At 40.6% G+C, this 15,854-nt stretch overlaps 1 protein-coding gene across 2 annotated transcripts in view; it reads left to right on the forward strand.

Moving 5' to 3' along the window:
• OTUD4 (OTU deubiquitinase 4) overlaps positions 1-14,093 on the forward strand; it is a 91,800-nt gene extending 77,707 nt beyond the window's left edge. For both annotated transcript variants that reach the window (XM_032632556.1, XM_032632555.1), the window contains exons 14-21: positions 930-1,092; positions 3,604-3,727; positions 4,027-4,082; positions 4,590-4,664; positions 5,617-5,755; positions 6,265-6,525; positions 7,601-7,641; positions 9,077-14,093. In XM_032632556.1, coding sequence (XP_032488447.1) covers positions 930-1,092; positions 3,604-3,727; positions 4,027-4,082; positions 4,590-4,664; positions 5,617-5,755; positions 6,265-6,525; positions 7,601-7,641; positions 9,077-10,288 — 2,071 coding nt within the window. In that variant the 3' untranslated portion in view covers positions 10,289-14,093. The remainder of the gene's footprint in view (positions 1-929; positions 1,093-3,603; positions 3,728-4,026; positions 4,083-4,589; positions 4,665-5,616; positions 5,756-6,264; positions 6,526-7,600; positions 7,642-9,076) is intronic.
• Positions 14,094-15,854: the final 1,761 nt, after the last annotated feature.

Raw genomic sequence — 15,854 nt, forward strand, 5'->3', positions numbered from 1 at the left:
AGAAGGACTGGTCTAAGATTGAGGGTCCAGGTTTGCTCCCCTGTTTTTTTCCCTAATACTCGGGGGTTGACATGTGCCCCATTGGAATTAGGGTGTGATTTTAAGTGGGACTGAGGACATGAAATGGCTGTTCTTGATTTCAGAGGTAGGAGAATCAGATGGTATCAGTTGTGTCCTTCCCACTCTTTCTAGGGAGCTGCATCTCTTCAGTATATTTTCCCTGGTGGCTTTGGGTTTTCATTTCCCACTGTTGTGGAACTATTAGACAGAGTGTAGAAATAGTATTCATATTGCCTATAATAATTTTAATTCATATAAAAATGTTAGGGTTATGTTATAGGCTACTAGACTCTATTCATGAATTTTTTTGTCTCTGACCAAAGTTATTGAAATGACAGCAGTCTTACCTGTAGTTAGTATCTAGCCTGGTGCATTTTTTTTCTTCTTTTCACCTTTCATCCTCCCTTGGTAGTGTCATTAAAAAGCAGGAAGATGGTCGTGGTGTGTTTTTGAATGTTGTCCTTTACTTAGAACAGAAAATCAGAGTGCTTTTGAGGCCTAAACTAGTAACCTTCCCTTTCCTTCGAAAGAGAATTCTTATGAAAGTATTGGAATATGGCGTAAAGAAAATACACACTGCTTACATTTATGCCTTTCTGTATCACTTGGAAGTGAGTTACATTTTTCTTTTCTTTCCACCCTATTTTAAGGTTGTCTTCTTGACTCTGAAATGTAGCCTAATGCTCCAGGGGCTTCCGTTTCCTAAACATTTATTAATCAGGCAGCTAAAAGTTCTGTAATCTCACAGTGTAGCTAAACTGGTCAAATATTTGAATTGCTCAAAGCGTTGATTTATATTATTTTAGGTACTCAGTACATTTTGTCTTTTTTTTTTTTTTTTTTCATGACAAGAATGTTTTATTTGACAGGAAACCTGATCGTGAGAGAGCTGAGGATTTTGATGCCACGACTCGAGACTCTAACTATTTTGGCCTCTCTCCGGAAGAGCGCAGAGAGAAGCAAGCTATAGAAGAATCTCGTTTACTCTATGAGATTCAGAACAGGGATGAACAGGCTTTCCCAGCCCTTTCCGTATGTATATAAAAAGGGATTTTAAAAGTTATCCTTCAGAAGTCTTTCTTAATATAGTTTTTGTATTAAGCCATAGTTTTAAATGGTAGACTAATAGTTTTTAAACTGAAAGATACCTTGGTGATTATGCAGCTACCCCTCCTTTTCATCTTCATGAGTAAGGTGAGGTCTAAAGATATTTCTAGTTGGTGGCAGAGTTGAGGCAAGTAATAAATTGGTTATCTCACTTTAAGTTTAGTATTTTCTTTTTTTCAAAAAATTTATTTTATTTTTGGCTGCGTTGGGTCTTTGTTGCTGCACATGGGCTTTCTCTAGTTGCGGCGAGCAGGGGCTACTCTTCGTTGCACTAGCCCGTTGCACGGGCTTCTCATTGTATGGCTTCTCTTGTTGCAGAGCACAGGCTCTAGGCACGCAGGCTTCAGTAGTTGTGGCTCGTGAGCTTAGTTGCTCTGCGGCACATGGGAATCTTCCTGGCCCAGGGCTTGAACCCTTGTCCCCTGCATTGGCAGGCAGATTCTTAACCACTGCGCCACCAGGGGAGCCCTAGTATTTTCTTTTGAACCAAAACTCGTTTGTTTTTGCTAGACAAAACCAGTAACTTTCCCTAAGCAGTAGAGGTTCATGATTCAGTTAACGAGATATATCTGTAAAACCGGAAAACTCTTTTCAGTGTCCCTTATTAAACATACCAGGACAAGATTAACCTAGTACATATAAATAAGAGCTGTTGTTCACAGTGGTCACTGTTGGAGGTGGTAGTACATGCAGCCCTGTGGCTTTGCCCTTGCTCCCTGTGTCAGACGCTGGGCTGTGATGGATGCTTCTCTGATGAGACGAGTGTTCCCTACCTTTAAGTTTCTTACTTCTTTTGGGGGGGAGTCAGAAGGGAAAAAGTTCTTGTGTAGTGTGAAGTAAATGCTGTGTGAGGAGGGGTCATTGGCAGCACAGGGCAAGGGTTAGCTACTTGAGTTTGGGGGCACTGGGCGCCCTGTGCCTATGGTCTGAAATATCGGTAAGTGACACCAAATGACCTGTGATGGAGAGTGGTGGTTGGAACACTTTCTTAACAGTGGGTTAAACAAACAAAATGGAATGTTACAAGATGCTACCCAATATATGTATCATATATATGATACATATATTGTCGTGTATATATATGTATATATATATATATATATATCTATCTCAATATGTATAATATGTATATAGGTATATATATTTATACCAGTATAAAGCATTAGAGCCACACACACTCAATTTTTTGTACTCTGGCCTCCATGGGATCCTTCAGAGGTATGAGATGCTCAGTTGAAAACAGCTGACCTGGAACAGTATATATATAGGTTCAGTCTGGCACAGGGACTGGAGTTTAGGAATTACTGGAAGAAGTGCCCAAATTCACATGTGAATTAGGCATGGTCTTTAGTCTCAGTATATTTATCTCTGTGATATATTATTTTTCCATAATATTTAGAAAATAAAAAACTACAAATCATTTAAGCTTCTACTCACAGCTTTTTGTCCTTTTTTCAGTTAGTAAATGGGGAGAAACAGCTACTGTAATGTGGGAATAGATTGTGAAATTTTTTGATGTTAAAATGGAGTCTTCACGCTCATTGTCTTTAAATAGGCATTTGATCCTGTCTTGGACTTGATAGCGACTCAGGTTTGTCTTGTAGAAAAACGCCTGCCACAGAGGGCTGAGGTTGTCTTCTCAGCCGTGTGCAGCATTTACTCACAGATGCCAGAAGAGGAGAGACCTTCAGTGGTGATTTAGCTGAGGAGCCAGACTTATTCCTGTCCCCGTGTTTCACCAGTTAGAAGTTGGAGCTCACGTGGAGCTTGGGTGATTTGTTGACAGTCAGTAGCGTGTCAGTGGTAAGCGTCCTAGTGAACTGTATCTGCCCGTTTGCACTTGGGTGTTTTTCCCCCACCAAGGGCTGTGGCTGAGCTATGGCTGCTTTTGAAGGCTTTTGTGCAGAGAATGGAAGTGTAAGTTGCAAAGTAAAGGTTTGGTCAGGGTGGCTTCCTGAAACATGGGCATACGAAGAAGTCTTCATACTAATTTAGGCCAAGCGTCTGATTGCCTTATTAGTAAGCCGATTACTATAGAGTATATAATATGAACCCTAGGTCCTATTTTTTTGTAGCTTGGGAAATATAGATAGGGCTATGAATTTTTTTTTTTTTTTTTTTTGGCGGTACGCGGGCCTCTCACTGTTGTGGCCTCTCCCGTTGCGGAGCACAGGCTCCGGACGCGCAGGCTCAGCGGCCATGGCTCACAGGCCCAGCCGCTCCGCGGCATGTGGGATTTTCCTGGACCGGGGTACGAACCCATGTCCCCTGCATCGGCAGGCAGACTCTGAACCACTGCGCCACCAGGGAAGCCCAGGGCTATGAATTTTGAGAGTTTTAGTTAGATGTATGAAGAGTAAGTTTAATTAAAAGATTTTGTTCATATATTTGTGAGTAAATCTTTAACCCAAAATGTTGGGTTTTGTTTATTTTAAGAGCTCATCAGTCAGCCAGTCAGCTTCTCAGAGTAGCAACCCAGGCGTCCAGAGAAAATCATCACATGGAAGCGATAGAAAAGGAAGCAGGCGGAGAATGGACACCGAAGAAAGAAAAGATAAAGGTATGTTATTTCATCATTTGAAAGCAGATGCAAGAGATCTGTTTCTGGCTTAAAGTCAGACATGGGGAAAAGAACTTTCTTTTTAAATGATTAAGCAATGTACTGTCACGTCTCACTGTTGTAGAGAAGCATTGTCTCAAGCTAAATAAAGCACATTGTGTTATTCTGAAAACTCTATATCCACTGACCAAACATGGTTCAAAAGGTACTTTTGGCTTTCTCTGTCTTCACGTTTTACTGCTGTGTCTTCACACCTAACTAGTGAATGATGCCGTCTTTTTTATCCTGATCGGTTATAGACTCTGTCCATGGACATATTCCCTTGGATAAAAAGCCGGAGCCAGGCACACTGGAGGTAAACGTTTTAAATACTAATTGCGTCTCTTTTTCCTTAACATTGTGATAGTGTAGAGGGAGATGGAGATGATTTCATCATTTTATAACAAGTGTTAGGGAAGTAGAAAAGCAGAAGAAAATTGAGAAAAAATTACAGTGCTTGAGGAGAATTCACTCACAAATTATAACCATTTCTTCAAGGATACCTTATGATGACCTATCTGAATTGGTGGAACATAGCTTAGCTTTTACTTTCCATTACTCTATAGCAGATTGAGATTTTTATGGGAAAAGTGCTGTTTTGAAACCATGCTCCCGATAAAAACTGCCCAGTAGTCTGTGTGATGAAGATATGGAGGCAAAATCCCCCACCTGTTGGAGCCCAGGTACAATGGAAAAGAGTAGCTGGTCGTCAGAGGGTGCAGGCAGGTGCGGGTAGGGTGAGCTGTAAAGGCGGCCATGGTTACCCCAGAATGTGGGTCTTTGAAATGCGAAAGTATTTTTTTTTTTTTTTGTGCTTCCAAAGAATATTAGCAATGATAAATGTTCAAGAATTACATCACCGTCAAAGAAATTAGAGTGCCCACCTCCTACAGAACAAGTAAGTACATTGTAGCGTTTGACATTGAATGCTCCATTCCCTGGGTTTCTTAACTCTTACTGTCATCATTAAAAAACAGAAAATACAGGAAATGGGAGAATTTACTCTATCTAGTATCATAATTTGGAATACAATTATGATTTTTCTCTCATTCTGTTCTTGGTTAGTCTAGAATGTTCTCAAGTTTTAATGGGATGTTATTTTTATAATCACCATTGTCTGGACATAGAAGCCATTCTTCTGAATTGATTTTGAGTAAGTTTGTATCTGACACCTTGTGTTGCCTTTGTGGTGAGTTGGCTTTTGCAAATGAGATTTTTGAAGGGAAATTATGAATTTCTGTTTTACTTCAAAACTTTAAAGAAGAGTTAGACCTCTCTGCATGCTTAACAGTTATTTCATAGAAGGGAGGCAATGTAATGATTGAAGAGATTAGAAAAATACACATCTGAAGTGCAGTACCACCGATTTACAGATTTAATGATGAAGGAACCTGAGTTCTAGCAGATTATTTTGGTTCTTGATCTAATACAGGAGGAGAGAAGGTTCTTATCCTTCGCCTTTCAGTTAACATCCTTCATGTCAGGTAGAAAGCGTACGGTTTTATGCTAAGTCTTTGTGTGAGGAGCTTCTAAGCTCATGAATTTCAGGGTGATTTCAGTGATTTTGCTTTCTTGCCTTAAAAGCCTTGTGTTCAAGTTGCTTTGTAGTTTGTTTCTAACCCTGCCAGTGACTTCTGTGACTTTTGGTGGGCAGTCACTGGTTAGGATCACATTTGTTAGTTTGGAATTTTTAGCTACTGTGTATTTTCTTTCATTTCTAAGACCAGAGAAAGACCATTTATGTAGAAACCACAGGTGTGTAAAAGGCAGGCTACTCAAGGTACCTGTGGTGGTTGAATTAGAGTTAAGCAAAATGAACTCTTATCTTTTTCCACCCCCGCTCCTTGAAGAAGCCAGCAGAACATGTGTGTCTGTCCAGTCCAGCTCCCCTTCTGGTGTCTCCAGAGGTACATCTAACTCCTGCCGTGCCTTCTTTACCAGCCACTGTGCCAGCCTGGCCAAGTGAACCTACAACTTTTGGACCAACAGGTTAGATAAAAATTTAAAAAGTTCAGTGAATCAACCAGCAAAAGCCTTCCAAGTCTTGAAATTCTTGAGTGTGGGCTTGACCTCCGAGCAGGGTTAGGTGTGTGGAGCCTCCCAGAGCACTGCCCTGCTTCCAGCTTCGTGTGGTGCTCATTTGAGGTGTGCCCTCACAGTCTCGGCAGCAGGTGTGTGAGCTCTGGCTGCCCAGTGCTGGCAGCACGGTTTTCACCCCCGTGGGCCAGCTCTCTGCCAGGCTCCGTGTCTTGTTCATAAGAGCTGTTATTAGAAGATACTGACTCAAAGCTTGTTTTCTGGGCGCTTATTTCCTCCTTTGTGTCCAGGAGCGTGTTTGGTTGACACTAGTACTTCTTTAGATTGCTTGAACACACACCGTTTTACTAGCTATACAATTTTACAGCGTTCTTCACCTTTTAGCTTAATGTAAACTTACATTTGTAGAGAATTATTTTTACCTCTTTATAGCTTTTGATTCCTTTCCCTTTCTTTTGTAGGTGTCCCTGCTCAAATTCCTGTTTTGTCAGTGACACAGACTCTGACCACTGGACCTGATTCTGCTGTGTCCCAGGCTCATTTAACACCCTCTCCAGTTCCTGTGTCAATACAGGCCGTTAACCAGCCCTTGATGCCTTTGCCTCAGACACTGAGCCTTTACCAAGACCCACTGTATCCTGGGTTTCCTTGTAACGAAAAGGGAGATCGAGCCATTGCACCACCTTATTCACTGTGTCACACTGGGGAGGACCTGCCTAAAGGTGAGCTCCTTCTCTGAGTTCAAATTGATTTTATTTATCAAGTACTGATACAGGTTCAGTGAGAAATGTAGAGGACAGAGGTCATGTTGCTGAGTAAGCCAAAGGACTTGCTTGGGGAGGACAGCAGAGGTTCAGCTGTTAGTCACTCATCACTCCTGTTTCAGCTCCTGTTTGATTGGTGTTTTTACATGTTTAGTAATATATAAACTATTATTTATAGCAGCCGCCCCTCCCCGTACTCCCCTGCCCCTGTCATTTTTTCAAAAACAGTCTGAAACCATTTTGAATTAAATCTTAATAGTGTTAACTAACCAGATAACTATAAACAGTACTGAGTTTTCACATCAGTGGTTTGGTGTTTGGAACTACGCATATTACTTCATCCATGAAAAAAATGTAGAGGAGAATGAATAGAAAACATAATAGCTGTCATTATAGTACTGCCTGCAATAGTATATATTTTTTAAGGAATTCTTTTTAAATTCGTGATTTTTTTTTTTAAGAGTTTAGTTTGCAAATTTCCTATTTGAAAAACTGAAGGAGTAATGTGGTGACTCTCTGTGCTCTTTACTTGGATTTTTGTGGATAATTTTATTAGCCAGTGGTTTGATGTTTGTGTCTGTGGGTAACCGGCTAATGTCAAATGAATACCTGAGCTAGTATTATCCTGCTAATCTTGTTCATGATTTAGGGTTATGTTGATTTTTACTCTTACCCCCAACTTTTTTATTTCATAATATTTCAAACCCCACGGAGAATTTGGAAAAGAAAGGCAGTGAGCACCTGAGTTTTCTTTGCACAGATTTAAGTTGAGCCATAAAAATCTCAATTTAAGCCATTTCGGGGCACGGCTGTTAGACTAGATAAAGCATGTTGAATCTGGAATTACCCGGCAGTAACAGAGTCTGGTTTTGGTTATATTATAATTTTTAATATATGTTTTATATCACAGGCTAGAGAAAAACAATTCAAGTAGGCAAAATTGTCCTTAGAACTATATATCCTTTGAGGGTAATGAACAAAAACTTTTTGTGAATGTATCATTTTAGTGAGTGATTATGTTACTTATTTTCAGATAAGAACATTCTTCGATTCTTCTTCAATCTTGGTGTAAAGGTATTTACATTTTATCATTTTGAAGTTATTTTTTAAGTTAATACTGTTTTAAATTATTACCATTTAAATAATCTTAACTCTTATCCTGTTGGTCAATAACCTAAGGTTTACTAAATCTCATTATTTTAAGAAGTAACATTTTCAGTACCATATAGTTTGTTTTTGGTGGTGATTGCAGCTCCAGTATTTGCTTGCTTTTTCTTTTAATTGGCAGTGGTTTAACCCTGTGAGTATATTCGGGAAACAGCCTAGTGGAAGTGCTCCTGTGAGGAATTAGGTGAAAGGGCTGGGTTTGAAATTCTGCTTCTGCACTTCTTATCTGTATGGCCCTGGGCAAGTCATTGAGGGTGTCTGAGCCTGGCTGTCTTCATTTATGGAACGGGGAGGATGCTCTTCTTCTGTCTGACTCAGTTGCTTGAAAGGCTGAGAGGAGGCCACCCGTGGAAGGTGGAGCTCACTAGCAGAGCACAGCTTCCTGTGGGAGGTGATCAGCCTGGAGATGGCTTGTCTTAGAAAGGGCTGGAGAACTCTGTTCTCGTCAGTGCGGTGTTGTCTGCTGTCTTGGATTCGTTTCTGTGGGTTCTAGACTGTTAATACATGAAATGAAGTGCCCTACTCTGTGTGTGGCCTATGGACCAGTTCATAAAAGGAGACTTGATTAATTTCTCCATCTGCTGCATTCCTGCGTAGTTTATATTTATCTAGTTAATGTTGACTGTAGCTGATTGGTTAATTAGCCAGTTGTCTGGTAAATTTTTCGTCGTGTTTTGGTGTTTAGCTGAACCTCTTGCAGGGGAGGGATTTGGAGTGCTTCATTTTCGGTATTTATCCTTATCTGACTAGAGGTCTGACTTTAATCCTTGCAGTTGGATTGCTCTGGGACCTCCTCTGACTGTGGAGTCCAAATGTTGGGGGTCACCTACTTCTGTACCAGCGTTTTCATGGTAGAACACGTCTAGACTAGATAACTAGTTGGCACGGGGTCACACACTGAGTTAGTGGTAGAGCCAGAACATGAATGAATGCAGGTCAAGCTAAACAGCCAGTGATCGAGAGACCGGAAGTTGGAGGCTCAAGTGCTTGATTGATGGTGGTGGTTTCTGAGATCTGTATCACCCCAGATTACTTCTGTGCAGTTAGATCTAAAGGATGGAATTAATGATCATGATAATCTGTAGGTGGCTTCATGACTCTTGTCTCCTTTCAAACCTCTGTAGCGGGACTTGGAGTTGGTTTCAGGGTAGGAGCAAGGAATGGAGTCTCATAGCCGTGACTTAATTTTGTAATTCCTTTGCATGTTGTGTATCAGAGTGATCTAGTATTTGGACTGCAGTTTATGGTCTTTGCAGGCATGAGAAACTTGTCTTGAGCCCACTCTGAACTTCTCCCCGCCCCCCGTATTGTTTATCTTACTGGTTTTCTTTGTCTCTTGTAGGCATATAGTTGCCCTATGTGGGCCCCGCATTCTTACCTGTACCCTCTGCACCAGGCCTACCTGGCAGCCTGCAGGATGTACCCAAAGGTCCCTGTCCCCGTGTACCCTCAAAACCCTTGGTTCCAAGAAGCTCCATCTGCTCAGAATGAAAGTGACTGTGCCTGTCCGGACGCGCACTTCCCCGTGCAGCCTGAGGCCAGTGTTAACGGTCAGATGCCACAGGCAGAGATTGGACCGCCGACGTTTTCTTCAACCCTGGTTATCCCTCCGTCTCAGGTGTCTGAAAGTCACGGACAGTTGTCTTATCAGGCCGACCTAGAATCCGAAAACTCTGGGCAGCTTCTTCACGCTGAGTATGAAGAGTCGCTGAGCGGCAAGAACGTGTTCCCGCAGCCGTCTTTTGGACCGAACCCATTCTTAGGCCCGGTTCCCATCGCACCTCCTTTCTTTCCTCACGTTTGGTATGGGTACCCTTTTCAGGGATTCATAGAAAATCCAGTAATGAGGCAGAATATTGTCCTGCCCTCTGATGAGAAAGGAGAATTGGATCTGCCCCTGGAAAATCTGGATCTTTCTAAAGAATGCGCTTCGGTTTCAGCAGCAGACGAGTTTCCCGAGGCTGGAGGTGAAGACACCCATCCTCTCCCTGAAGCCAGTGTGAGCGAGCACGGAGGCCAGGGGGAGCAGTCATCCCAGACACCTAAGGCAGAGCTGGCACTGGCTCCCGTCCCTCCTGTAGCAGAGGGAAAGGCTCGTCTTCCCACTCCGATCCTAAACAGAGAGAGAGAAGCTGTGCCTGTTGAACCTGAGCCTAAAAGGACCATCCCGAGTCTGAAAGAAAAACCAGAAAAAGTGAAAGATCCTAAGACTGCTGCCGACGCAGTCAGTGGGGCCAGCTCTGTGGACAACAGGGTGCCGAGACCAAAAGAAGAGAGCTCAGAGGATGAAAGCGAGGTGTCTGACATCCTGAGAAGTGGTCGATCCAAGCAGTTCTATAATCAGACTTACGGAGGCAGGAAGTACAAAAGTGATTGGGGCTATTCTGGTAGGGGGGGCTACCCTCATGTGAGAGGGGAGGAGTCCTGGAAAGGGCAGCCAAGCAGGAGCCGAGATGAAGGTTATCAGTACCATCGGAATGCCAGAGGACGGCCCTACAGGGGGGATAGGAGGAGGTCGGGGCTGGGAGACGGCCATCGCGGACAGCACACTTGATGGTGTTGCTGCGGCATTTTAGAGCAGAAGCCCTTTCTTAGGTGGAATGTTTCTGAAGTCTCTGAAAAAAATAACATTAAAATAAAAACCCAAATTGGAACTCTCTCCTCCCCTCCCCCTTTACCCTCTCTCATTCTGGACAAGAGATTTTGGATATGCGTTTAAGGGGGCCGGTGAATTCCTGGTGTTGCCATTTTTCTTCGTTCAAAATCTGTCTATTTATCGGGTGACTGCCCCCATAAAAAGTAAGAATTAAGTTTGTTAAAGTATTTTTTATAAACAGCTTAATATAAAACATTATAGATTTAGTGTTTGATTTTTTTCCTTATATAAGTTTAATTTTCAAATGTTGGAAATGTGTGCTTTATAGTGTTTACTAAAGTGACAAAATACATCATTTGACACACTATAGATTCCAAAACATAACATTGCACCAAATAGAAATGTATATTTTATTATGCAATGCCTTAGTCATAAACTGGGCTCAAACAGTTCTTAGCCTAAAACACTGTTGTCTTTTGAAATGCTTCCAACCCAAAGGCCTTTCATCTCAATATCTGTCAAACTTGAATAATGTCTTCTCTTTAATATTACACATAAGGCAGCCTATTAACCTGTGTCTTAGAAATGTTGTATATAGTTCTTTTAATATTCATAGGGTATATTTTTGAATTTTGGTGAGTATTTGTTGAACTTGAGACTGCATACAAGAAGAGATGTTTAAGAAATAATAGGAAATCTAATGAAATGGCTGTTTCCACCAAGAATTCTTAGCACTGGTGTAAATATCATGGTGCCTACTCGAAAGAAATGTAGATGCTATGCATTTTGAAAATAATCTGCATCTGTTAAAACTGCAGAAGTTTTTTAATGCCACTTTAACACTAATGCACTGACAGATTTAAATATTTTGTGAGAAGAAATGTTAAAAATTTTTAGCTTGACAGGTTTCTATAGAGTTACTGTGTTTCATTTTTCCCTTTGCACCACACTCAGTTATGTGTACCACTTTACATTTGCATGTTCAATTTGTCACGGCTGGAACTGTTGTACAAAAAAGGATGATTGTGACTTTGAGTTCTTTTCTAGAGGATGCTGCTAGACAGTGGATTTGTTTGCATTTAATAGCTTGTCACCCCTTCGGTAACATGTCTCTGATTCTGCTTCCTTCCAGTCTCTTGGAGTATTCACTAGACTTTCCCTTTGCATGTTGCACTCTGTTCCCATTTGGAGATTGGATTCTCTGAATTAACACAGTATTCATTCATCTGTGTTACTATGTAAAAATAACTGTAGCTTATATTTCTTATTTGTACATACCAATGTGAAGTTCTACCCTTTTTTATGTTCTGCTTTGATCAGGAAGTTTTGAGTGCTATGCAAATAATGTAGGAATTTCTCTTTGCATGCCATGTGTAATATACCTAGCCAAAAGTAGATTTTTTTTTTTTTAAAGCAATTACTTTAAAAGCAAATACAATTCACTTGAATTTGACAAACTGAAGCAGATGAGTTTTCTGGGTTCTCTGATAACCTCCGGGAATGTTTGGATGCCAGCTAGGCTCAGTGAATCTCCACTGTACTGTAATAATGGTTATTTACCTCTGCGTTGTTTTAATTACCTAATGTCTTTGTAACTGCTGATTTGAGTACTGATTAGTGTGTAGATGTTTTGTAACATAGGATTTTAGAGAGCACTTTGAAAGATAACATTTTATTATGATGGTGCTAGGTAAAAATTTGTAAAGACTGGGATGGTTGTGTGGAAAAGAAAAAAATTCTTGAGAGAACCTGTTGAAAGGAATTTCTGTTGTCACCTTCTAAGCTAGAACAACTGGGGAAGGTACTGCTTAAGCAATTTTTTTCTTAGTTAACATCAACAGTTGTTACGGAATGAGAAGATGAGAGGGTCCTCCACTTTCAGCTCATGCTTGTATATGTAGGATTAGCTTACCTGATAATTTTAATGAAAATTACATTAGATATAATGACCAGATTTTAAAGTTCAATGTAAGTTTGATCTCAGGAGTCCAAAAGAAATCGCTATTTCCTGTCTCCTTTGTTTTATTGACTGGGATTTGATCGTCCCAGTTTCTTCTCGAAATGTTTAAAAATTGGATAGGAAAGAATACTGTTTATTTCTTCATTGTCGCTCTGTCTTACCTCAGTTGAGTAACAGAATACTCTGTAGTTCCTGAAGGAAATGCCGATTTGCTTCCTGCTTCCCATACTTACCTCCAGGACATGATGGAAACAGTGCTGAAAGAGAACTTTAGCAGTTGGTACTTTACTCAGTGACCTCTGGAATAAGAATAAAAGAACTGACTTTGGATTATTAGTTTTTAAATTATCTGTCTTTACGTGAAGGTCAGTTTTGTTTTTTTCCTTTAGGCTTGTTATCAATATATTAGTCCAGGGGTTTTGCCTTATGCTGAGGTCACACTAGGGCCAAGCGAGCTTTTGTCCTCCTTCGTTTTAACTGAGTCGTATGGTATGTTGACATGAGATAAAATGTTTCCGAGAAAAGCAAAAGCTTAGAAGTGAGAATCATTTGTATTTTGAGTTGGAAATTATGGAACTTACTCTATCATGATACACATTTTGAAGAACAAATGTTTAGAATGACCAAAGCTCACCTGTTCTTTTCATTTTAGTTGCTTTTGCTAAACTTGATTCCAGCCCCTTTCCTTTTAGCATTGTATTTCTCTTCTTCATTTCCTCTCAGATAAATCTTCAATTCTTGCTCCACATACCTGTTGGTGGCAGGATGCTAGCATCTGTGTGATCCTCATCCTGTTTCCTGGTAACCTGTGTGTTCATTTTCATGGCTGACCTAAGCTCAGACCCTGCCTTGGCCTGGCAGGAGTAGGTTTTCCCTACTGATACTTTATCGTATTTGATGCAGACTGTATATATTCTTGCAGTGTGTTTCTTTGTGACTCAAGGTTGAATAATGCCTGTGAACTGCAAACTTGCTTATGATTGACTTGGTGCAATAAAGTTCCTTTCTAACCATTTCTGGTTTAGAAAACATTCAGCCATCCTAGAAACTAGCAATATTTATTTATGCCTCATTTATTTTACCTTAGTCTTTCACTTATGGGTACTAAGCAAGGTCCATTTTAGTGTAGCTGAAGAGACTACATATTTGCATATTTGGCTACACTATTTCTGTTTACTGTATTTTGCTTCCTATTTAATGTCTAAATGCTATTGTGTTGTTTCCAATCTTAATGGCTCAGTTCCAGTGTATCAGTTTCAAAGAACTAAGGTTTTGCTACTAGTGGCAGCCACTTACTCTCCCACTAATTGGGATTTCCCACTAATTTAGGTTTTTTCCTCCCCTGAAATACAAATTTGAGAAAAATCCTACAAGAGGGATGGGTGCATGTCTTAATGCTGGGAAACAGCGACTTTGGGGTTGAATTTACTTGAATGGATTAAAAATTGCATTGTTACAGAGCTAGAAAAAAAATTATGTATGAAAAATGATAATAGCCTTACACTGAGTACAAATAATACTTAAAGCATGTGAAGATGTGATCATTTGTGATGTTACTTGTAAAAAAAAAAGTATATATACATCTTTTGAAGTGTTGAAAGGAAAATAGTACTTTATATTCTTTATCATATCACTTTTTGTAAGTGTTGAATATATTCCTGTTTATTTTTCTATGTTCTGTTTTGTAGCCTTAAGAAGTGTTTCAAACATATCTGAATGTATAAAATAAGAGTAAATGCCCTACATGGTGTGATGCTGCATTATATATAAAACTGTGTGCATATATTAAATTTTGTCTCTTGATTCTGCTTGTGATTCTTTGGTTCTAGGGCTTTAACCGGGTAATAGAGCATATAAACCTTAAGAGGAGTTTAAGTAAACTCCTAAAATTAAGAGTTGTTTGCCGTGGTTTATACCCAGTCAGAAAATCTAGTGTGTGTGCAATTAAACACCCAGGGTTTATCATCTGTGAGGTAAGTGTTCTTTTCCCTACGTTACATATATAATAAAACGGGGGTCACGCAACTAGTAAGTGGTAGAATTTGAATTTGAACCTAGTTCTGAGTGGTTTGAGAGCTAGTCCTGTCATTTTTCTCAGCAGTCAGTAAATGAAATGGGGATGTGTAGAATAAGAATAATTTATAAATGACTCCGTTTTTTTAAGTTAAATAAAACACTGAAAGTTTTATTTGAAAACGGAGGTAGCAAGTATACTTAAATACTTTGAAAATCCAAGTTTCTTAAGGCTGTACTTCTTCGTTAAATCAAGTCGCCTAAGAATATTGCTAGTCAATACTCATTTAACCTACTCTGGACTTTCTCCGAGTGGCTTTCTCAGGAAGCAGATCCTGAAACAAAGGCTTCGTTCAACACAGGGTTTGAGACACAGGTGACTTAGGTGCAGGGGCAGCAAGCTGGGAAGGGGTATCCCAAGTCCTATAGGCCAGTTTGGGGCTGCCTGAGAAGGTGAGTGAACTATCACAGAACCTTGGAGGGATCAGAGGGAGAAAGGAAGGAGGAAAAGGGGGAAGCATTTCTCTGTTAGCTATGTTGAGTGCCAGCACCTCTTCCCACGGAGTTGATACGGAAGAAAACAAGCAAGATGTCTGCTGATGCTGGCTGAAGCCCTTGCAGAACTGGCCACTCGATGTGGATGGATAAGGTGAGACCGGCTGACCAGTGGGCCACAAGAAGTGTCCCATGCCGGGTTTCTCTAAAAGTTTTCAGAGAAAAGCAGATAATGGTCTGCTTTTCATTTTGAGTATATTTGTTTTACTTTCACTTGTTGACTCAAGTGCAGGTCTAGGGAATGATATGAGGATGTAAATAAACTGCAAAAGAGAAAGTAAACACAACTTCCCTTCACGGACCATAAATTTATAAGCTTTTCCAAAAGTGAATCATGCACTCCTCAGAATAGTGAAGCTACAGTTGTTGGTATGAACATCAAGAGTTTTCTAGATCCTCCGAGTTCAAAAAATTCTGTAAGCTAGTTTCATTTTTAAAAAATAAATTTATTTATCTTTGGCTACGTTGGGTGTTCGTTGCTGTGCGCAGGCTCTCTCTAGTTTGCAGTGAGCAGGGTCTACTGTGCGTTGTGGTGCACGGGCTTCTCATTGCGGTGGCTTCCCTTGTGGAGCACGGGTTCTAGGAGTGCAGGCTCAGTAGTTGTGGCGCTTGGGCTTATTAGTTGCTCCGCGGCACGTGGGATCTTCCTGGACCAGGGCTCCAATCCGTGTCCCCTGCGTTGTCAGGTGGATTCTTAACTACTGTGCCACCAGGGAAGTCCACTAGTTTCTTTTAAATGAAAACCTTGGTTTTGGATTAAACGCCTTTGGGTAGAGTAAGAAACAAAGTAATGCTATGCCTATCTAGGGATGTGCCTGTTACTGTGTAACTGGTTCTTTGCAATTTTCTATATGTTCAGAAATCAGGGGCCAAAAATGGAGACCAGAAACCACAGGGCACAGACATGAAGCGACACCAATGCTCTGCTCCACGAGAAGGGACAGATGGTCATGGTTGCCAGTCTCATTAGCTGAAAACTTGTAGATACGGCAGACA

The sequence above is a fragment of the Phocoena sinus genome, chromosome 5, assembly GCF_008692025.1.
Source record: "Phocoena sinus isolate mPhoSin1 chromosome 5, mPhoSin1.pri, whole genome shotgun sequence".
Lineage (NCBI taxonomy): Eukaryota > Metazoa > Chordata > Mammalia > Artiodactyla > Phocoenidae > Phocoena > Phocoena sinus.